General features: G+C 40.6%; 2 protein-coding genes and 1 long non-coding RNA gene across 4 annotated transcripts in view; 2 read left to right on the top strand and 1 right to left on the bottom strand.

The window, feature by feature from the left end:
* Nucleotides 1-580, top strand: part of LOC144303223 (RNA polymerase-associated protein LEO1-like) — a 37,271-nt gene extending 36,691 nt beyond the window's left edge. The window contains exon 13 of one of the 2 annotated variants that reach the window (XR_013370260.1): nucleotides 346-528. Coding sequence is in view for 1 of the 2 variants with exons in the window: in XM_077881116.1 (XP_077737242.1) it covers nucleotides 346-450 (105 nt within the window). In the remaining variant the exon portion in view is untranslated. Of the gene's footprint in view, nucleotides 1-345 lie in introns of both variants that reach the window. The other variant, XM_077881116.1, reaches the window with a different exon arrangement.
* Nucleotides 581-818: 238 nt separating this feature from the next.
* On the top strand, nucleotides 819-17,299 carry LOC144303224 (RNA polymerase-associated protein LEO1-like). The gene is made up of 10 exons (XM_077881117.1): nucleotides 819-2,997; nucleotides 5,092-5,194; nucleotides 5,828-5,973; nucleotides 6,658-6,742; nucleotides 8,230-8,324; nucleotides 8,813-8,947; nucleotides 10,906-11,041; nucleotides 11,985-12,144; nucleotides 12,665-12,751; nucleotides 16,807-17,299. Exons 2-9 carry the CDS (start codon nucleotides 5,114-5,116, stop codon nucleotides 12,745-12,747), a joined length of 921 nt encoding a protein of 306 aa, XP_077737243.1. The 5' UTR covers nucleotides 819-2,997; nucleotides 5,092-5,113; the 3' UTR covers nucleotides 12,748-12,751; nucleotides 16,807-17,299.
* Nucleotides 4,136-23,125, bottom strand: LOC144303225 (uncharacterized). Its single transcript, XR_013370261.1, has 5 exons — nucleotides 16,783-23,125; nucleotides 12,015-12,176; nucleotides 10,427-10,720; nucleotides 7,951-8,015; nucleotides 4,136-4,710 (listed from the first exon to the last, which is right to left on the bottom strand). It is a non-coding gene; the product is annotated as an uncharacterized LOC144303225 (long non-coding RNA).
* Nucleotides 23,126-23,367: the final 242 nt, after the last annotated feature.

The raw sequence follows: 23,367 nt of genomic DNA, 5'->3' as shown, positions 1-23,367 counted from the left end.
GTCCTAGTTTCTGGTTTCGTATATGCCCCTTCTCTCCATGTACAAGGCTTTCCTTCCAAGAGATTGCTTATAATTTCTTAGCTCGTCCTTGTAGTCCTGAAGTTGGGTTGTTTATATTTAGTTTGTAATTAGCTCTGGATAATTGTCATTTTTAAATGCTTCTAGTACTTGTAGATTTGGAAACTGGCCATGACCTTTACCACTGGTTTTATTTATCTGGTGAATGTTCTTATTTAAAAAATTATTTTGTGTTTTCAGAAAATTATTCAGCTTAGAGCTACTTTTGATAAATCTTCCTAGAAATGTTCTCTATTGACTTTTAGATTTTTAAAAATTTTATTTTAGGAAGGGGAACCATCTGGAAAGAGAAAAGCTGAAGATGATGATAAAACCAGTAAAAAGCATAAGAAGTACGTAATCAGTGATGAAGAAGAAGAAGATGATGATTGAAGCACAATGTGGAAACACTATGTATTTTTTGTACAGTTTATTAAATATGTAAACATGAGTTATTTTGATGGAAATGAATTGATTTGCTTTTGTGTAATTTTAATTGTAATAAAAAAAAATTTAAAGCAAGTATCTGTTCAGGAAATCTACTTTTTTCTTAAAGCAAGTTGATTCTGTGTCAGCCTCGCAGGAAATCTCAGGTTTCAGTGAGTTCCTGTTGCTCTGCCTCTCCCCTGTCCACCCCAGAGAAGTCTCCTAGTTGGGGCCAGGTGAGGCAAGCGAGGCTTTCCTCTGAGGTGCAGAATTTAAAGGGGGCCCCAAAAGAACCTCTAATCATTTCAGTTTGCTAGGGCTGCTATAACATAGTACCACAAACTGGGTAGCTTAAAACCACAGAAATGTAATCTCTTGCAGTTATAGAGCCTAGAAATCCTAAATCAAAGTATTGACAGGTCCAGGCTGCCTCTGAAAGCTCTAGGGAAGAATGCTGCTGTGGTTTGTCCTAGCTTCTGGGGGTTTCTGGCAGTCGTTGGCTGTTGGCTGCATAACCCCAGTCTTTCCTTGGTCTTCACATGGTTCATTTCCAAACTTCGTTTGCTCTGCGTCTCTGTATGCTTTCAGATCTTCTCTTTCGAAGGAATCAGTGGATTGAGGACTGACCCTAATTCAGTGGACTTAATCTTAACTAATTATATGCAAAAACCCTTTTGCCAAATAAAGTCGGTTTCTGAAGTTCTGGATAGACATGAACTTGGCGGCAGAGTGGGGTAGGGGGAGGAAAGGGTGCCCCTCATTAGCCCATTATAGTTATCAAGATAAATAAAATTGTGATACAACATTTTAAAAAATTGGACTAATGCAAAAAACCATGATGGACAAAATGTCAGAATTTTATGTAAAAAGGATCTGATGGCTGGAATTAGGGTAAGGCAACTTAGAGCTGCACAAATACAGAGCTGGATGGATCCCCACTTCAATTAAACTTTCGATATTTTGTTCATGGTTTTTCACATGAAGTTTTATTATTTTAATTTTTTTTTTCAAATGAAGTTTTAAAAAGATTGTATTGCAGTATCATTTATCTTGATGACTGAGATTTTGGCACCCCTTATATTTTTCACCCAAGGTTAAGTGTCTCACTTGTGCATCCCAGTCCTGGCCCTACTTTCTCACAGCATGATGGCTGGGATGCAAAGATGAGCAACCTCAGAGAGGGAACCACATAAAAGCTGTATTACCTTTTTTAGGTTTTCTGGCTAGCACGGAAAGTCACATCAAAATCCAACACAGGGATCCCTGGGTGGCGCAGCGGTTTGGCGCCTGCCTTTGGCCCAGGGCACGATCCTGGAGACCCGGGATCGAATCCCACATCGGGCTCCCGGTGCCTGGAGCCTGCTTCTCCCTCTGCCTATGTCTCTGCCTCTCTCTCTCTCTCTCTGTGTGACTATCATAAATAAAAATTAAAAAAAAAAATCCAACACAATCTCTTCATTTAAAGTGAGTCCTTAAGGTGAGCCTTTATTCAAAGGGAGGGAAATTTGGTACCTCTTGATGGTTGGAATGGTAAAGGTATTTTTTTAATTTGATTTTTTAAAAAAGATTTATTGATCTATTTGAGAGAGAGCGTATGCGCACAAGTACAGGGAGGGGCAGAAGGAAAGGGAGAGAGAAACTCCAGCAGACTCCCTGCTGAGTGTGGAGCCCAATGCCCAGGGCTCAGTCTCACAACCCTGAGATCATGAGTGGAAATGAAGAGTTGGACACTTAAACTGAGCCACCCAGGCACCCCTGCAGGTATGTTTTAAGTTTACCACACATACTTGTCTTTTCTGTGGTGTTGTACATGTACTAATTAATCTTTCCCTTACAGATGGACTACCCTACTTCCTTTCTAGTGCTGTTGGTACAATCTGGGGTGGTGGCTGTGGAGGCTTACCTGAAGCCTAGCAATAGAGAAAGAAAAATGACATAAAAAAAGAAGAAGGTCCTAAATCACCAATGTGCCATTTTCCTTATGCCATTCTTCAGTCTCTTGCTGTTTGTTGGCTTATCAAGTTGAAACTCCTATGCCTGGCTTTTAAGAGCCTTTATCCTGGCTGTCCTTTTTAAGGCAATATACTTTTTGTTTTTGTATTTGTTTTTAACTAATAGTCATGTGTATCTGTTACTAAGCTCTTTTCTTTCATCTCCAAACCGACCCATTTTATAGCAAGCTCAGTGATACTGGGGCAAGATTCTGCAAGCACATTTCATCTTTGCCAGCTGCCCCCTGTTAGGGGGCGCTGGAGGGAGACTGGAAGATTGAATAACAACGAAGAGATTACTCCTTCCTGTTTGTTTATGGAACTTTCTGGAAGCTTCCTGTCAACTTGCAGGTTTTCTAAGAGGGTCCACAAACACTTCATTACCTCAGCAGAAGCAGTTCTTTTCTACAGCAGCTCAAACAGTTTGCAGCTTTACCAACACTTGGAGAGCCAGTTTCAGTGACAAACACCCCCCCACGCCCCCCAGAGGCATCAGTGCCAGCTGGATACTTCTCTTCCTCAGGTATGAGTTTCAGCTCCATGCTGTAATTTTTTAAGCTTAATAATTCCACCTCTTCATTTTGTTCCCTCATTTCTAGGAGTGAGTGGAAAATTTAAGTAAAAAATTTTTAAATTCTATATGTACAGACAGCTGGTGTTTTCTGTTGCCCAACTCAGACCTAATTGAGTAGTCGAGACAAATCCTTAAAGATGTGATTTGTAGGTTAGTTTGGGTTTCAATGCAGGTCTGAAAGGTGTGAAAGGGTGTGGTGGTAATGCATGGTATGGTGGCATGATAAATCAGATTATCCCCCCTGGTTGAGGGCTCAAGTGGCTACTACATTTGTTAGGCAGTAGTGATTGTGTGGACTGTGGTATGGGGTAGATACTTCTGAGTGCCCTGGAGTACTTACAGAAGGAAATTACAAGCTTAGGTCTTTAAACGTGTTCAGCTCAGGTCGTGGTCAGAGAACCAGTGAGCTTTCCTAACAGCCCTAAAAGAATCTCCTATCTCATAGTCAGAGGGCTGAGATAACTGAATATTAAACATTTAATTGTATGGTTACAGAATTGCAACATTAGTTGAATTCCCAGCATTTTGAAGTCTCATATGAAAGGGCATTTTTTTTTAATTTTTTTTTTTTTTAAGATTTTATTTATTTGAGAGAGCACATGAACTGTGGGGAGGGGCAGAGGAAAAGGGAGAAGTAGGCCCCGTGCTCAGCCTCAGCTGGATGCAAGGCTCTATCCCAGGATCCTAAGATCATGGACTGAGCTGAAGGCAGATGGATAACTGACTGAGCTCCTCCAGGCACCCCGAAAGGACATAGAGAAAGAAGCTGGGAGTGAGATATCTGTTTGGACTCATGACACATTTCCTAATTCAATTTCCTAGTCACCCTGAGCCTCCCTTACCTGTGAGAAGCAGTTTGCTCCCCTGTACCTGAGGAAACTGGGTTTTCCTTGCTTGAAAACACTGTAATGTCACCTGGGGCAGCTTCCATTCTCTAGACTCAGCCAGCTGCATGCTGTCTGACCCACTTGTTACCAGTAGACCCATCACTAGGATCTCTGCATACTCTGACAGAGAAAGCACAAACTCTGAAGAAGAAATAGCTTATATACCAAAAGAACTACAAGCCTTTGCTGATATAGGGAGAAGCCGAGGGAATATGTGTGGAAGCGTATTTAAGAATGTGAGATGAAGGACAGACTATTGGGCCAAATTGACTGCTTTGGGCACACTTATATATTCAGGATCCGATGTTTTCATAGCAAGACATGGCTCCATAGTTGGTTAGCTTAACCAAACTCATTGGTGGCCTACTTGTAATGAAGCTTCCCTGGCATTGTGTGGAGGGAATCCAAAGGCGTAGGGAGATAAGAGTTGGATTAGACATGTCTTATGTTACATGCGTATCACCCCCTCACCTCCAGTTACATCCCCTGAGAAGGCCAGATGAAAACAACAAACATTTAATTTAATATTTTATAATTTCTGACGGTCGTGATTGGCTTAGCAGGAGAGTTGTGGCTCCGGGTTTTTGTGGCAATCAAGATACTGGCTCTGAGAATGTATTCTCTATAGGTTTGCCTGGGACTGAAGGATTTGTTTCAAAAACAGCTCACTAATATGCTCTTGGCAGGAGGCCTCAGTTTGTCGCCACATGAGCCTCTCCATAGCAGTTTGAGTGTCTTCACATCATGGCAGCTGGCTTCCTCTAGGGCAAGTGACCTAAGGAGAGAAAGAGCAAGGCAGAAAAACCATAATGTCGTGGCCTAGCCTTGGAAGTGAAGTTATATTCTGTTGATCACATAAACCAACCATGACACGTGTTGGAGGAGATTGCAGGGGGCAGGAATATCAGGCAGGAACCACCAGGAACTATGTTGAAAACTGGCTATCACAGCAGCTTTGCCTTCTACCAACCATCTTGGCCACCTTCCTTCTCTATAGATGCTTGTTATGCTTTTGGGGGCTAGGCTCAGGGAGCCAGATCAAGGTTGGCTTAGTGGAGATTTGGTTTCTGAATCTTGAGAAAATGTTGAAGTGATGGGCTAAGAACTGTGTAAAGAACTTCAGTCAGAGAAATTAATACTGTACGTGTTCTCCCAGCATTGAAGATTATAGTAGGACCATGGATCTGTTTGGAGACATAGATGACATTTCTTCAGAGAGTGATGGGGACAATGAGCAACCTATTCCAAGGCAGGCTGTTGTAAGTACAATCACTAACCTCAACAGGTTCCATTATTCAAGGTTAAAAAGAAAGTTTCAAAGGCTGAAGGGTCTGCCTCCTATGAAAAGAGGACATTGATAATTGAGTAGAATTGAGTAGTGGTCTGAAACACTTGGTGAATCAGGGTGACTTTCTCAGCTCTGTTGGGAATTGTGGGCATTTGAGGGCACAGAGAAACTGATCAAAATGAGGATGATGCCAAACTTTTGGGGCTAAACTGTGAGGACTCATTATTTGAAAACCTTTAAGTTTTTCTTAATACAAACTTGTGCCAGAAAGCATGTGCTATTTGACTTTCTGCTCTGATTTTAATAGTACTGAGAGGTTACACATTTCCACAGTTCTTTCATTTAATGTCTTATGCAAACTAGATAGGTCAACAAAATAGATATTTTTTCTGGTAATGAGGGCTAACAGATCTTGTTTCTGTGGTGGTATTTCTGGGGGAGAGGATGAAATTTTAGGGAGAGGCCTGAAGGGGTTATGGACTGCTTTGTCCCTAAAATGGCGTCTGAATTTACTTCTGGTTATACCTACATCTCCTAGTACCAGAGAAGAGCTGGAGCATTTTTAATTTCACTTCAAACCCTCACATTCTGATTCCTCTCTTAGGATGAACATGGATTGCCTCAGGACCAACAGGAGGAAGAGCAGATTTCTGAAACCAGAATAGAAGTAGAAATCCCCAGTATCAACTCTGATTTAGGAAATGAATTGTACTTTGTTAAACTACCTAAATTTCTCAGCATAGAACCCAAGTAAGAGGGCTGATTAAAGTTTTATTTTCAAGATCTTAAATAAAAACATGTGGAATATAAATGTTTTTTCTTATCCTGAGTTGGCTAATTATAAAGAAGGGGGATTCCTCATATACCTCTGGAAAAGTAAATTTAGGATGCGCTGTGGTAGAAAAATGATGAGTTACTAATGTGAGAATTTTAAAGTGAATGATTCTTCCAGCATTTTGGCACTTATAAATAAACAGACTTGACAGCTGGTAAAGGTGTTTTTCATTAGTATAAAGCTGAAAAATCAGAAAATGAGATTGACAAAGTTTGCTAGAGAAATCATAAATATTCAGTGCAAAAGCCACTGTAACTAGAAAAGACGATTTTGGACAACAAAATAGTATTGAGTATTTCTCATGAAAGTTCATGAGTTTAAACAGGATACCTTTTCTTTAAAAAAATAGAAAGGTAGACTATGTCTTATTTTAGAAGACATTTCTTCAAACAAGACTTAAAATTATTAGTCACAGTTGGATTTTATTTCAGATGTTTTAAAATCAAATTTCAAGAAAGTATGCAAACTAGCATACATGAAGCTCTTTGCCTCTTGTGATTTTTAATATATTGGTACATGTTGTAAAGATGATTATTTTATGGCATTAATAATATTCATTACTAAATATGGCTAATATGTGATTAAAAAACGATTTTTAGACCTTTTGATCCTCAGAATTATGAAGATGAATTTGAAGGTGAGAAAGTGCTTGATGAGGAAGATAGAACCAGGTTGAAATTAAAGGTACTATTCTATACTTCCTTTTTTTTTTTTTTTTTTGAGGTTTTTCATTAAAACAGAGATAATGATTTGAGACTTGAGATTATGAAATGTTCTTTTATGTTTACTCTTCAGTCAACAAATAACTGTTTGGAACAAGGACTGAAATGTCTTTTCAGAATCTTTTTAGGGGAGAAGTTACATACTCTTTTTAATCCCTGCAGTTGTCACTCTTCTAACCTTTTTCTCACAGTTGTAATTTTTCAATTAAAGTAACAATAAAAATTCTTGAAAGTTGTTAGCTACTTCCTTTAGGATAAATATAGTTAGGTATATGGAACTGCCTCTACTTTTATAGTGGGTAGCTTCTCACAACTTCCGACAGTAGAAATCTCGCAGACTCTTTATGGAATTCAGATTATGCACAAGGAGATGCCTTTTCTTCAGGCGATTCCTCTCAGGAAGGCCTGGGATGGCAGGACACTCCAGTGCTGTCACAGGGATGTTGTCTTGTTGCTTGGGGTTGCGTATGAGCTTCTGTCACAGGCAGAACCAATTTTTTTTTTTTTTAAGATTTTATTTATTTATTCATGAGAGACATAGGCAGAGGGAGAAGCAGGCTCCATGCAGGGAGCCCAGTGTGGGACTCGATCCCGGGACCCCAGGATCACGCCCTAAGCCGAAGGCAGATGTTCAACCACTGATCCACCCAGGCATCCCAGGCAGAACCAATTTTTCTGCTACCTTTGTGATTTGGAGTTCCTACTACATGGGTAGGACAAATTTGAGCTAAAAACAGGGCAAAGTGTAAGTGTTAGGTTTTAATTTGTTAATTTTTTAATTGTACATTCTTTTATTATTTTATTTTTAATTTAATGCCCAGAGCTTCCCTGTCTTACTAGGCCAGGCTTACTAGTCCCTCTTTCATTGGGCTCATAGCCCTTCATAGACTTGCAATAGGCAGACTTCCATTTTAACTGCCTACCTCACGTGGACCCAAAGTCTCATCTTCTCTCTTTTGAAGCTCTTACTGGGATCCCTGGGTGGCGCAGCGGTTTGGCGCCTGCCTTTGGCCCAGGGCGCGATCCTGGAGACCCGGGATCAAATCCCACGTCGGGCTCCCGGTGCATGGAGCCTGCTTCTCCTTCTGCCTGTGTCTCTGCCTCTCTCTCTCTCTCTCTCTCTGCGACTATCATAAATAAATTAAAAAAAAAAAAAAAAGAAGCTCTTACTGTGTGTGATAATACTTCCATCTTGCATTGTACTCAGCTTCTGCTTCCACTGCTGTGAACTAGAGCTTAGGAAAGATTTAAACAAAATGGTTAGTTTACTCAATATTTCTAGATATTTGTGGCAGGAGTGTTTCAGTGTTGCCTGATGGGCTATTTATTTTGTGAGCTTCCTTTGTCACTACCTATGAATTCTTGGCACATGATTATAAGTCACTTGAGGAAAAAAGAACATGCAGTTTAGTTACGTTGGTTTTCTAATGCCCTTGTGTTTTGAACCAGGTGGAAAATACGATAAGATGGAGGAAACGCTGGGATGAGGACGGAAATGAAATTAAGGAAAGCAATGCTCGGGTGGTCAAGTGGTCAGATGAGAGGTGAGCCCATAATACCCGAAGAGCACTGAAAGACCCAGAGTTCTCTGTGCAGGACCTTACTTTGGGGCCATCTTTCCATTAAAGAATTAACAAAATCTAGGCCTCTGGGAGGAGGACACTTTAGGAGTAGGCTCAAGATGTGATCAGATTCATGGTAGTTGCCTTACTGGGGTGAAAGCGTAATGCTAGCTCACATGCATGAGGTGCCATTGCACAGTATAAATTGGTATTTTGGGGAGAAATGTTTCTGTTTTAGTAACGACATGGTAGAGATTGGGAAAATGACAAAAACAATTTCAGGTTAAAGAAGGATGCATTTTACCACCTTTTGCTTTAAAGGGAGTAAGTTATTGATAGCATCTCTGTTTTTCTCATGAATTGAGTATACAGTCCCATAGCATTTTAAGTAAAGCCAGGAGGGGAACATGGAGATGGTAGGATTTGTTCAGTGCCCCGCCCCCCAGTCCTGAACGGTTTCTTCTTTGCAGCCTTTCCCTGCATCTAGGCAATGAAGTGTTTGATGTCTACAAAGCCCCAATGCAGGGCAATCACAATCACCTGTTCGTTCGAGAAGACACTGGTCTACAGGGACGAGCCGTCTTTAAGTCCAAACTCACCTTTAGGTAACCGTTCCTGCTGACATTTTGTTCCTGGTAGGTAGAGAGCAGTGGGGCTGAGAGCTGTGCAGAGAGCCTGACTTGGCCCTGACTGACATGATTTCAGGGTGCTCACCAGGGACGTGGTCTGTTTCCCACACTCTTTTTTCACCTTTACTACGAATTGCTGTTTCTCAGGGAGCCAGTTAATGTCAAAACTGGCAGGCGACCACTGTGTAAACCAGACCAGTGAATGAATTCACATTGGTTGGTGCACCTGGCAGGAGGCCTAGAAGACTGGTCTGTGCTGCTCAGCTGGTCTGTGTCCTTTCCCTTCAGCTGGGAGGCCAGCCGATCATGAGCATGTTGTCGGGGTGAGCACAGAGTAGAGGAAAGGGCTAAATGGTGTGAGGGGCTGCAGTTTGACCCCAGGCAGGCAGGTGCTCCCTGTCTGTGCTGCAGCCTCTTCACTGGACACTACTCCCTGCGCTCCTTAGCATACCTTCCCTCTAAGGACACAGAGCTGTTGTCCTTCGTGTGGCTCTCCTTGAAGTGGGGCACTTAACAGACTACCTGTACACAAGGTCTCTTTTTGAGATCACGAAAATGTTTTAAAAGCAAATTGTAGGTCCTCCTAGGTAGCTCTGTTAAAGGTTTGCCTTTGGCTCAGGTCATGATCCCAGGGTCGTGGGATGGAGCCCTGTGTCGGGCTCTGCTTAGTGGGGAGTCTGCTTCTCCTTCTCCCTCTGCCCCTCTCACCCACCCCCAACTTGTGTTCTGTCTCTCTCTCTCTCTCTCAAATAATATCTTTATAAATAAAATCAGATTATAATAATGGTCACACAACTTTGTAATTTAAAAAATCATTTAATTGTGTATTAAAATGAGTGAATTTGATGGTATGTAAATTATGCTCAATATAATGTTACTCCATTTTAAAGACTAATGGACAGTTTTGAGGGTGTGCCTCACTTCTGTTTAAGCTGAAGAAGAGTCTCAATCTCACAACCTTTTTTTTTTTCTTTTATTTTTGTAGAGAGAGAGGGTAAGTTGGGGAGAGGGAGAGAGCACCTTAAGCAGGCTCCACTCTCAGCACAGAGCCTGACAGGGGGCTCAATCTCACGACCCTGAGATCATGACCTGAGCCGAAATCCAAAAGTCGATGCTTACCCTACTGAGCCATCCAGACGCCCTTCACTCTCACTAAATTTTAGTTTCCTTATCTACAAAATGGCGATAATATCTACTTCACAGGGATATTTTGTCAGTTAAGTCAAATAATACATAAGATGTCATGCAGTGCAGAGACCTGGCATAATAAATGCTGTTCAAGTCCAGCCTCTTAATGAGCTTTCTCAAATGCTGCTATAAAAGACAAACGATTCTACAGCCTGCTTTTTTCCATTGTGGCCTATTTTCCACATTCCTTAAGTCCCATCTCTCTACAGCTTCAGAGACCCCCTCCTGAGGATCACCCTTTCTTCTTTCTGATGTACTAAAACCTACCTTCCTTTAGTCAGTAATGTACGTTTTCCGCACCAGTGATTCCTGTTCTTGGTACTGTCCTGGGCTGTCCTGAGGCCTCCTTGCTTTGACCCTCCTTCTAATCGTATTCAGATGGAGAGACTCTTCTTTACTTCTTGAATTGCGACTTCTGGCCTCTGCAGCACCCTCTTGGAACTGAGATTTCATATCCTTTTTCTGTCTCTGATTGTTGTCGGGGGTTTCTTTGGACAAGTCCTTGACCCTGCCACCTGTTCTCTTCCTTCCTCCACTTGCACTTCACCCCATCAGCATCTCCTGGGAAATGGGACGGAGGTTGGAACCAGAGAATGAGGAAGCCTCAGAGCCCCAGGACCTGTGCCCCGCTTCCCTCATCTGCTGCAGGGGAAGTGGTCACTGTCCACAGCTGTTTGTGCCGTTGAGATAATCGCCTCTAAATGTTCTTAGTCTACAGTGACACATTCTTGTCCATGTCCCAGCAGACCTCATTCTATAGACTGTGCCACACAGAGAAAGATGACCCTGCCACTTGGTAATAGATGCTCAAAGACACAGAGGATTAGAATCTTACCAATTGCTGGTTGTGATCCTGAGTGCCAGCGCACAGAAATGATTAAGGTACATTGGCTATGTTTTATCCTGGGATTTTTTTGGGGGGTATTAAAAGCTGTACTTTCAAAAAAAAAATAATCTGTACTTTCCAGAATATTAATTCACAATTAATGCCTAACCATTTTATTTCTTACAGTTATCAGGGAGCCAACCTAAACCAAGTGTGTAGTTAACCATAGTCATGTCAATGGCCACTGGTAGGATAGAGCAAACCAGCCACTCATGGGCTCACTCTCCAGTTGATGAGATTTCAGGGGAAACCTGATAATTTAGAAAATACCAACTTTGACAGATACCATAAAACTTTGTTAGCCAGACAGGAAATGCTAGGAAGGTCAAAAAGACATTCCTGACCCAACACTGGCTCTGCTTGTGAACAGCAGTGTGTGGATTGCCAGGCAGAGGAAGGGTATGAATGTTCTGCTTTGGGCTCAGGGACCCTCCCCTATGCCAGCACCTCCCCATCTTGTCATCCAGAGCTCTGGGGAAGGTCTCCGGAGTGAGATGCCCAGACAGGAACATCTAGGCACCAGTGTTGTTTGGTGGCGCCTGATCAAGCCGGAGGTCTGTCTCAGGGGTTGGCAGACACAGCCTCCCCCAGGCAGAAACACACTGGGCATGGATGAGGTTCCTCAGGCTGGTTGCTGCTCTCTGGGCTCTGAGTGGCTGGTGGCCCAGAGTGGCTGGTGGCGCAGGGGATTCTGCGGCTCCCAAGGCCACGTCTGTGCCAGTCCTGATTGGGCGGTTGGCGCGAGGGAGGAGCCTCCTGCCTCCTCACCCTGTTGCCTTCACGCCTTAGAATTAAACTCTACAAAGTGATCTCTGTGTTGGTAGCAGGTGTGGAATGGAGAGAGCCGTACTCTGAAGACAAGAAATATAGTAAATGTAGGTTCAAATGGGCACAATGGTAGTTGTTTTTCAGTTAAAAAGTTGGCTTGCTTCTTTATAGAAAGAAGAACGTTTGAGGGCTTCTACTCACCAGACAATCCATCTGTGGGAGAAGCAGAGCCAGCAGCGGCTGAGTGTCCCCTACCAGGACCCCAACAGCATCCATGAGGAGGAGGATGGTGCCAAAGCCATTAAAAACCATTACCAACGGGAGCTCCAAGGTGAGTTGGGCATGGAGATCCGATTTCATCACCTGAGGACCACAGAGGTTGATGATGGGCATTTACTCCCCGTCCTGCTGTGATTTACTTAGAACAATAGTACAAAGGCCTTTTATTTTTAGTTAGGGCTACTTTCCCACAGAAGAGCTTAGCTGGGAAAATAAGGCACCTCCAAAGTAAAGTCAATTAAATAATTTATGTCCTTACAGAGGAAAATGTGTGATGAGCAGTTTGCCTGCTTGTGTATTGAGCCGGTATTTAAACTTTGTAATTTTTAATGTGTGCATAAACCCTTTTAGGTGTTTAAAAGCCTTGCCTCTCTCTCAGAACAAAATCTCTCAAATCAAAGTCATTTTAGCATGTCTGAAAGTTATATACATCTCATCAAAACCTTAAAGATGTTGTCGGCTCCTCAAGGGAAAATGTATAGTGGGAAGCAACAACAGGGAAAAAAGCTCAGGAATACACAGGTCTTTGTCTATGAGGGAAAATCTCACGTCTGAAGTTCCTTTGCTTTCAGAGGAACGAGCCAAAATCTGTACTTCGGACAGTGATGAGGGATCAGAAGAAGAAATTACTGAGAGCAAGGAAACTGACCAGTGATGAGGTAAAACCAAATTTATTCGATGCTAGAGGTTTACCGTTTCCTCAGTCCACTCCTGGAATGAAGAGTAGCTCCCAGCCCAGGAGCACGGACAGATGTCTGTACACTTCACTGAAACTCAGGGAGATAAGTGCAGTGATTGGACCAGGAGTGGCCAGAGGAGAGTCTGATCCTTTGTTCAGGTGGGTGTTGGAAGGCTGCTCAGAGGAGACCTCAGAGCAAAGTCTTAGGTTGCAGGGCACTTGGGCCTGGAGGGCGTCCTGGGGGGGATGGAAAGGCCTGTGAGGAAACGTGTGGGGCCCTGAGGCACCACCACGCTCAGTAGTAATTCAGTGTGGTAGAGCAAGAAGCATCCTGGGAACTGGGTGTCTTTATTGTTTGGGTATAATAGTAATTGAGGGTTATTCCGTTTTCACATTATTGAAATATTTTTCCTTTAATTATTTCCTTTTCCACTTATGTCATAAGTACAAATAACATTTTTTTAAAGGTTTTATTTATTCCTGAAAGACACAAAGAGAGAGGCAGAGGGAGAAGCAGGCTCCACACAGCCCAATGTGGGACTTGATCCTGGGACCCTGGGATCACACCCTGAGCCAAAGGCAGACGCTCAACCACTGAGCCACCCAGGCGTCCCTACAAATAAATTTTAAGTCTTAAATATATAGGGAATCACTGTATTTCCCATATGCCAGTTTAATTGATTCACTGTTTTCTTTCTGAATGTTTAACATGCTTCACTCTAGGTTTGGAGTCACAGATCAGAGTAAACATCACAGTAACAGAAATGTTAAGCATGTCAGTTAAGCACTGGTCACCTAAGGGAGACATTCACTTTTCATATAAAAATATATATTTAAAACTTCAGGGGCACCTGGTGGCTCAGTCTGTTGAGTGTCTGACGATTTTGGTTTGAGTTGTGAGATTGAGCTCCAAGTCGGGCTCCATGCAAGTGCAGTCTGCTTGAAATTCTCTCCCCACTGCCCTCTGCACCCCTACCCCTGCTCACTTGCTCTGTTTCTAAAATTAGTAAATAAAATCTTTAAAAAAAAAAACTTTAAAAGTATAATGAAAACACATAAAATGCAAGCAGTCCTTTTTTAAAACCAACAGGCTTTATTTTTTTATTTTTATTTTATTTTTCCACAGGCTTTAAAATACTAAATTTTAGATAGAAAAAACGAAATACTGAGGAAGCAGGGGAATGTATTTCAAGCAATATGATCAGAATGTCAGTCAGTATAGTGAGGAGGAATTGTCCCTCCTGGCCTGACAGCTGCCCAGGGGAAGCCCGGGTTCATGGGGCCTGACCAGCTAGACATCGTGTCTGAGGACCTGGGTTGTTGCTGCGGGGTGGCCTTCTAATGTGAAGGGCTGGCTCCTCCATCAGTTCAGACCACTTTATTTTAAGGTTTTTTTTTTTTTTTAAGTTTTTAATTCCAGTTAATTAACAGTGTTATATTAGCTTCAGGTGTACAATATAGTGATTCAGCACTTCACCAAGTGCCCTCTTTATCCCCATCACCTGTTTCACCCATCCCCCAACCCCCCTCCTGTCTGGTAACCATCTGTTCTCTATAGTTAAGAGTCTCTTTCTTGGGTTGTCTGTTTTTTCCTTTGTTCATTTTTTTGTTGTTGTTTCTTAACTTTTACATGAGTGAAATCATAGGGTATTTGTCTTACTCTGACTTATTTCACTTAGCATTGTACTTTCTAGTTCCGTGTCAAGATTTCATTCATTTTTAGAGCTAAGTAATATTCCATTGTATATATACTACATCTTTTTTATCCATTCATCTAGTGATGGACACTTGGGCTATTGTAAATAATGCTGCTATATGTAAACATCAGGGTGCGTGTATCCTCTTGAATTAGTGTTTTTATATTCTTTGGGTAAATACCCAGTAGTGCGATTGCTGGATGGTAGCTGGATGGTAGAGTAGTTCTATTTTTAATTTTTTGAGGCATCTTAAAACTGTTTTCTGCTCTGGCTACACCAGTTGGCATTCCCACCAACAGTGCAAGAGGGTTCGTTTTTCTCCGCAACCTCACCAACACTTGTTTCTTCAGTTTTTGATTTTGATGATGAATGATGATGAGCATGTTTTCATGTGTCTGTTGGCCATTTGGATGTCTTCTGCCCATTTTTCAATTGGATTATTTGGTTTTTAGGTGCTGAGTTGTATGAGGTCTTTATATACATCAGATATGTCATTTGCAAATCTCTTTTCCCATTCAGTATGTTGCCTTTTAGTTTTGTTGTTTCCTTTGCTGTACAAAACCTTTTTATTTTGATGAAGTCCCAATAGTTTATTTTTGCTTTTGTTTCCTGCCTCAGGGGACCTATCTCAAAAAAAAAAGTTGCTGTGGCCGATGTTAGAGAAGTTATTGCCTGTGCTCTCTTCTAGGATTTTTATGGTTTCAGGTCTCATATTCGGGTCTTTAATCCATTTTGAATTAACACACACACACACACACACACACACACACACACACATATGGTTGTTTAGTTTTCCCTACACCATTTGCTGAATATGCACCATTGCATATTGTTTCCTACTTTGTTGAAGACTAATTGGCCATATAATCATGGGTTTATTTCTGGGTTTTCTATTTTGTTCTGTTGATCTATGTGACTATTTTTGTGCTACTACCATACTGTTTTAATCACTACAACTCTGAGATAAAACTTGAAGTCCAGAATTTTAAGATTTTATGTATTTATTCATGAGAGACACAGAGAGGCAGAGACACAGGCAGAAAGTGAAGTAGGCTCCTCACAGCGAGCCCAATGTGGAACTTGATCCCAGTACCCCAGGATCACGACCTGAGACAAAGATAGACACTCAACAACTGAGCCAGCCAGGTGCCCCTTTGCTTTTCTTTTTCAAGATTGGTTTGGCTATTCAGGGTCTTTTGTGATTCCATACAAATTTTAGGTTTATTCTATTTCTGTGAAAAATGCTGTTGGTATTTTGATAAGGATTGCATTAAAGGTATAGAATGCTTTGGGTAGTATACACATTTTAGCAATATATGTTCTTCCAACCCATGAGCATGGAATGGCTTTCCCTTTATGTCTTCTTCACTTTCTTTCATCAGTATTTTATAGTTCCAGAGTTCAGAATTTTCACCTCTTTGGCTAGGTTTATTCCTAGTTATCTTATTTTGGGGACAACTGTAAATGGGATTGTTGTCTTAATTTCGCTTTCTGCTGCTTCATTATGGTGTATAGAAATGCAACAGATTTCTCTATATCAATTTCGGATCCTGCAATTTTACTGAATTTGTGTATCAGTTCTAGCAGTTTTTTGGTGGAGTCCTGGGTTTTCTAAATACAGTATCATGTCGTCTGTAAATAGTGAATGCCTTTTATTTTTGTGTTATCTGATTGCTGTCCTTAGGACTTCCAGTACTATGTTGAGTAAAAGTGGTGAGAGTAGACATCCTTGTCTTATTCCTGACCTTCGGGGAACAGCTGAGTGTTTTTTTGCCACTGAGGATGATGTTAGCTGTGAGTTTTTCATAGGTTGCCTTTATTACACTGAGGTACATTCTCCCTAAACTTATTTGTTGGTTTTTATTATGAGTGGATGTTGTACTTTTATCAAATGCTTTTTCTGCACCTACTGAAACGATCATATGGGTTTTTAAAAAGATATTTATTTGTTAGAGACAGAGAGAACCAGAGAGCATAGCAGAGGGAGAAGCAGACTTCTGCTAAGCAGGGAGCTCAATGTGGAGCTCAGTCCTAGTACCCTGAGATCATGACCAAGGCAGACACTTAACTGAGCCACCCAGGTGCTCCATGATCATATGGTTCTTATCCTTTCTCTTATTAATATGATGTGTCATGTTGATTGACTTGCAAATATTGAACCACCCTTGCAACCCAGGAATAAATTCCACTTGATCAGTTGATTTTTTTTTTTTTTTTTTACATATTGTTGGATTTGCTTTGCTACTGTTTTGTTGAGGATAGCTCAAAACTACTATAGACAAAGTTTCTAGAAATGTTTGAAACTGAATATTACCTCTTATCTCTTGTATCTGTTCAGGAGTTGAGGCTTCCAGAAAGAGAAAAGCAGGAGGTGAAGAGGAAGAAAATGACTGAAGTATGAAATGTGCGCTCGTTGTATACATTGTATTAATCCTTGAAGAACACAGGTTTGAACTGCTTGGGTCCACTTACAGCTATTTTTTAAAAAATAAATATGGTACAGTACTTTAAATGTATTTTCTCTTCCTTATGGTTTTCTTAAACTTACTTTATTATAAGAATATATAATACATTTAACAACCAAAATATGTATGAATCAACTGTTTATGTTATCTGTAAGGCTTCTGGTCAGTAGTTGGCTAAAGTTTCCTTGGATTTTCAACTGTGTGGGGAGTGGGGGGTACTCCTAACCCCAACATTATTCAAGAGTCAACTGTATATTATTAAGTGTCTTTTAAAGCAATGATGACACGACTTGTTTTGACTGAAATGATGAATTGAGTCGTTTTTGCATAATCCTACTTGTGAATAAAGAATATTCAGAAGCAAGACTATGACTTTAGAAAGCCCATTTTTCCCCCAAAAGAAGCTTATTTTGGTAACTGTTTGCTCTGGGTCTTAGGTTTTTGTGCATTTTGGTTGCTCTACTCACCTCATTCTCCTGGCTGGGCCCAGGCATCGCCTCTTCTGGGATGTCCTCCTGTCCTGCCTAGCTGGGTTTGGAATCCTTCTGTGTTTTGTCATTTATTTCCATGGGCGTGGCACTAACCTACCTTCGGCCACATTGCTCTGTAGTCCTGTCAGCGCAGGTAGAGCATGGAAGGGCTTAAGGACACTGAGTGCTTTGCCAAGTGCTGCACTGGCCCTACCAGTTCTAATCCTCAGAACAACTTGAAAGGCAGGTATCGTTAGTTTCCATTTTACAGACTTGGAAGCTGAGGTTTAAAGAACTTTGACTATCTGGGGGCATCTGGGTATCTCTGTCGATTAAATGTCTGCCTTTGGCTCAGGTCATGATCTCAGGGTAGTGGGGTCGAGCCTTGTGTTGGGCTCCAAGCTCAGTGCAGAGTGCTTGCGACTCTCTTCTACCCCTCCCTCCCGCTCACATGCTCATTCTCTAAAATAAACTCTTGGGTGCCTGGGTGGCTCAGTTGTTAAGTGTCTGCCTTCAGTTCGGGTCATGATCTCAGGGTCCTAAGATCAAGTCCCACATTGGGCTCCCTGCTCAGCAGGGAGTCTGTTTCTCCCTCTCACTCTCCCTCTGTGCACTCCCTCCCTCTCTTGCTTTCAAATAATAAATAAATAAATAAATAAATAAATAAATAAATAATCTTTACCAAAATATTAAAAAAAAAAAAAAAAAGACCTCTGTCCAAAGCTTTTTCTTCCCAAATAAAAAAAAAAGCATTTTAGAGAGAAGGGTCATGATCTTTTATATGGAGCAATCACAGTGTTAAGTAGATCCTGATGGAGAAAGACCCAAAATACCTGAGATGAATGTCATCATCAAATTTAGAGGAAAGGGTAATGGGCAAGAAAATACTAGATTTGACTCCTAGCTTTGTGACTGGTGCACTAGCTGGAACACATAGCAGGTACCTAGTATTTATTGAACCAACAAGCCAACGGTATTATCTTGGGTAAGTTACATGACTTTTCTGAAGGTTTCCTCAACTCACTGGGGTTTGGATTTGATTGACCATGTAAATCCCTCATGATTCAATATTTACTTTTTTTTTTAAATGATTTTTTAAAAATTTTTTATTTATTTATGATAGTCACAGAGAGAGAGAGAGAGAGGCAGAGACATAGGCAGAGGGAGAAGCAGGCTCCATGCACCGGGAGCCCAACGTGGGATTCGATCCCAGGTCTCCAGGATCGCGCCCTGGGCCAAAGGCAGGCGCCAAACCGCTGCGCCACCCAGGGATCCCTACATTTCTTGATCTCTGAAAATTGATACTAATTAGATATATCTTTTAAAATGTCTTATTGTTAAATAGATATGGTCAAAGAAAAAAAAGGCCCATCATCTCACCATGCAGGAAATTCCAGAATTGTATTTCCCTTCCTTTTATAACTTTAAAAGCATAATTTCATGGTTGTATAGTAAACATCCATAATTAGCACTACCTCCTGAAAGGCTAGACTCCTTCAGAACGCCAAGAGGTACCAGCACCGTTTCTTTGTAAGGTCAGCTGTTTTTCACAGGGGTTGGCCTTGAGGCTCTGCTAGGCCTGCAAACAGGCCTGAGGCTGGGATCTCTAGGCCCTCAGGCCTGGCAGACATGAAGGAAAGCTTCACAAAGGACAAAAGATGTTTGATGACTTGACCCACATATGGTTGGCCATGCTCATCATTTGGTCCCTAAAAGAGCAGGGGCCACCGTGCTGGGCATGAGGACACTGTGTCCCCAGGGCCACTCGTACTCACAGGAGCTGGAGTGCCAGAGCCTCCTTACTTGCCCAAGAGGACGGGCATCAAGACCTCCTGCAGGAGAACGTCAGCCCAACAGCCATCCTCGGAAGGCCGGCCAACAGTAAAGATGCATGGGAAAGGTCTTCATTCCTCTGACACTTATCAGATTCCTCAAACCCATTATAACACATTACGCAGATTTTCTCTTTCGCTTGGTGGCTTTGGGTGCCAGGTAAGAAAGTTCTTGCTTTGCTGTAAAAATAATCTTTCTTTGGTTATCGTAAGCTTGGTTCCTGTCAGGTCCACAGAACCGTTTCTTCATGTTTTGTCAATTCACCTTTATGGCCAGACTAGACAGTACTGGTGGGATTTCAACTGTAGGAAATTACTATTTTTATGGGTAAAAATTGTGAAGTATTAACAATTTTATATGGCTTCATAGAGCAGGATAGAATAATTACAGGAAATAAGCTTGTTCCTGAAGGGGTATGTAAGAAAGTTTAGAACACAGGAACTAAAGGGATATTTCAAAAAGTCCAAGTCTATAGAATATTTGATAGACTTTATTGAAATTATTTCAGTATGATGTGGTAAGTTCTAAATGCCTATAGTGCCTATAGTACAGTTTTCAAAAGAAACTTCACTATTATGAACCAAGTTTAATGACATTTGAGCATCAGACTTTGGAGCTGAATTATAATGCAGAAGAGATAAGAATGACCAAATTAAAATGACAGAAAAATCTTTGCTAATATGTTTTCTTGATTAAAAAATAGTGAAGAATTTCTTTAGTAAGCAAGTCTTGGGGTGAGAATTATCTAGAAACATGAATGCTCAGTGAAAGGTGACAGAGAAGATAGTTCTGTAGATCATTAGACCCCGGAACTTACACCCTTGTCTGAGGGCAACAGGAGTTGTTCTGGTATGTCCATGAGTTAGGCTCGTGGGTGCCATGTGGTCAGTTAATGCTCTGCAAACATGAAGTGGCTATAAGGGCATCGTGCCAAGTAAAATAAGCCAGAGAACAAGTACTGTATGATCTCATTTATATGACTATCTAAAAAAACTGAACTCAGAGAAACAGAATAGCCAGAGGCAGGGGCGGGGAGTGGGTGAAGGTGGTCAAAGCTATAAACTTCCAGTTAGAAGATGAAGAAATCCTGGGGACGGAATGTACAGCATAGTGACATATTAACCATACCTTATTACATATTTGAAAGTTACTAAGAGAGTAGATCTTAAAATTTTTCATCATAAGCAAAAATCATTTTTTTTTTTTTAGCTGTGAGAGGTAACAGTAACTAAACTTGGGGGTAGATATTTTGCAATATATACATGTCCAATCATGTTGTACACCTTTAATACAGTTATGTTAATTATATCTCAATAATATTTTAAAGACTTTTATGAAGTTGGGATGAAGGAACAAAAGGATAGGACTGAACTTACTGTTAAGGATTCCAGAGAAAGCACAGCCCTCAGATCTGCAGGAAGAGGAAGTAAGACATGCTCTGGGAGCACAGAACCAAAAATATCAGATTTTATGAAACCTCATGAGACTATTTTATTTTAATGGCAGCAAGGATTAAATATAATGTACAACAGAACAGGATTAACATTTTATCAAAACATTTTTTCTTTTAAAATTTTTATTTTATCATGGAATCCCCTTTTTAAGTGAAAATACATCAGATACTGTCAATGGAAAAACAATTTACAAAGTTCTATTTACATGTAACTTTTCCAGAGTGCACCTATTGCACAAAGGGAGTATGTGGGTTACTTCATTTAAATAGGAATTTGCAACTTAATGACCAAGATAATTTCTCCTTGAAATTACTAACAATCTGCTAGTTTTTTTTTTAAACACAAAATGTTTATTTGGTCTTTTAAATGACAGGCACCCTTTGGAAATGTATTTTGCCTATACTTAAGACTTCTACTAGATTTAAGCTACAAGTTTATAGCACCAAAATCCTTTTTAACAATATCAGTATTAGTTATTAATATTGCTTTTTTCAATACATACAATTTCATGTAGACATACTTGCAAAATTAGAACTTCAGACAAATAGGAATGTAAAATTTTACAAAATGGGGAAATTAAAAGATTCTTTAAAAAGGCAATTTAAAAATGCAAAGAATATCCTTTGATGAGATAACTAGATAAGTTTAAACTGGTTAGTGTACAGAATGTTTTAAGGTGTTAGAAAATCTTTGGTTTTAAAAAAATCAAGACTATTTCAGAACCCTAATCTATTACAACATTTTAAAGCTATACAAGAACACTGGAAGTTACTGAAAGGTTAGGTGCCAGAATTTTAAAGATCAAAGTAAACATCAGTTTTCTCCCTTGTAATTACAATTCTTGACTTTCTGTCCTCAATTGGATCAATGTTCATCTTTTTAAAGATATTTATGAAGAAATGTTTCTTCAGCTATAAAATGAACTGTCATAGCTCAGGACTAGAATGGTAGAAGCAAAACACTTCTTCCTACTGTGGTAAGTAACAAATGAAAAAGATCCTAGCCTCAAGTACATACATAGACTGTGTAGGGCCCCATCTATGTATATTTTTTAAAAAAAAACTCACAGTAGAAGGGGTAACATACTTCTCAATTCATTGACTTACAGGACAGTGCAAGCAAGGAAGCCTTGCTGGAAATATAACGGGTAGCCTTAGACTCCCTCCACGCTGACTCTCCACCCTGCTGCAAGTGTACAGTCTTTAAAATCAAGAACATTTCCAAAGTTGTATATGAAGAGACACACACACAAAAACACTTGCTAACTTGGAGAAAATATATATCAGTTGTCTCTAACTGAAAAGTAATAGTGCAAAGTCTGTCTTTGGCCCCTTGGAAACACTGGATACTGATTTAACACAACAAAGACATTCGGTTCTTATAAGGGAAGCTTTGGCCTGCTGAGGCGGCCTATAACCAGAGCACAGAAGACACTGCCTACCTAGCTCATTAAGTAAACTGTCCAGCCCAAGCCAAAGGAGTAACATTTTGTAATTCAATTTAAAAAATCCTTGCCTAAAGAATCAATAGACCTATCCCCCTCCTCTTAAATGGGGTTCTTCCCTTTACTCCCTGAAAATGATATAGCCAGGCCTGAATTCTTCCTGCCTGTCTCCTGTAGCTGTGATAGCTCTGCGCCCTTCTGCTCCAGGAGCTGCCCTGAGCCAGGGGGTGAATCCAGGTTCAAATCCCGTCACTCCGCCTGCACTGGAGGCAGCCTTCACCATGCGACACTGTTCAAGTGTTCATTTGAATACTGTGAGCAGGAGTAGTAGGAAGAAACTTTTCTCAGGAGAGATTACTTTTACACCATGTGGACCAAAAAAGATAAGATGAAAGGAAACATAATAAAAATTAGGCTTATGAAGGACAGTTTTCCTTACTGGTCAGACAATTTGTAGTGAGCCCTGAGTCACTACTGTCTTTGCAATTCTGCAGCACATGCACGAATTCTCACAATACTGTGCAACAGTAATTCATACCCAGGCCAGTTTCTAATTTACAGTAATCATCAGTTTTGATGACCATTTTGCATATGCCTCAGACTCCAATTCCATCACGTTTATTATCTTTGATTACACATGTTTAATAGCCTTTTTTTTCTTAAATTACCAAGAGTTGGCAACATGCCTTTTACAGGGAAGAAAATAGCTTGCCTACTTACATGCTTTTTATATGACCTTTCACAAAAATTTAATAATGCCCAATTAAGATAAACTACAATGAATTTAGACATTTTGAAACGACGTATGTAACCTGGCCGTGCTGATGGCTTTGTTTAAACAAGTCCAGGTGTTTCTGACGCACATACACCAGACAAGTGCAATGACCTGGAACATGCAGAAGGCACCTCTCTCTCTCCCAGAGATGTGCTTTTACTCCTGAACAGATGACCTGATTTGGAGTCCTCTGTTTTAAAATCCTGGCATTTTGCTTTCTTTTTTTTTTTTGTTTTTTTTTTTTTTTGCTTTCTTGATAGAGGCAAAAAGCATACTCTTGCCAAGTTCACGTATTCTAAAACATGGAAAGGGCTCCCCGTGATGGAATAAAGAAAGCTTTGATGAATGTCTTGTACCTAACAGGTCCAATAGCAATTCTCATATCAGTAATGTCCCTTTTTGATTTTAAAAAGATTGGTCCCTAAAATGTTCATATTCTACATAAATGATTTCCTAAA

The sequence above is a fragment of the Canis aureus genome, chromosome 32 (assembly GCF_053574225.1).
Source record: "Canis aureus isolate CA01 chromosome 32, VMU_Caureus_v.1.0, whole genome shotgun sequence".
NCBI classification, from domain to species: Eukaryota; Metazoa; Chordata; class Mammalia; order Carnivora; family Canidae; genus Canis; species Canis aureus.
The sequence above is the reverse complement of the archived record's forward strand: the minus strand, read 5'-3'. Positions and strand labels throughout refer to the sequence as shown.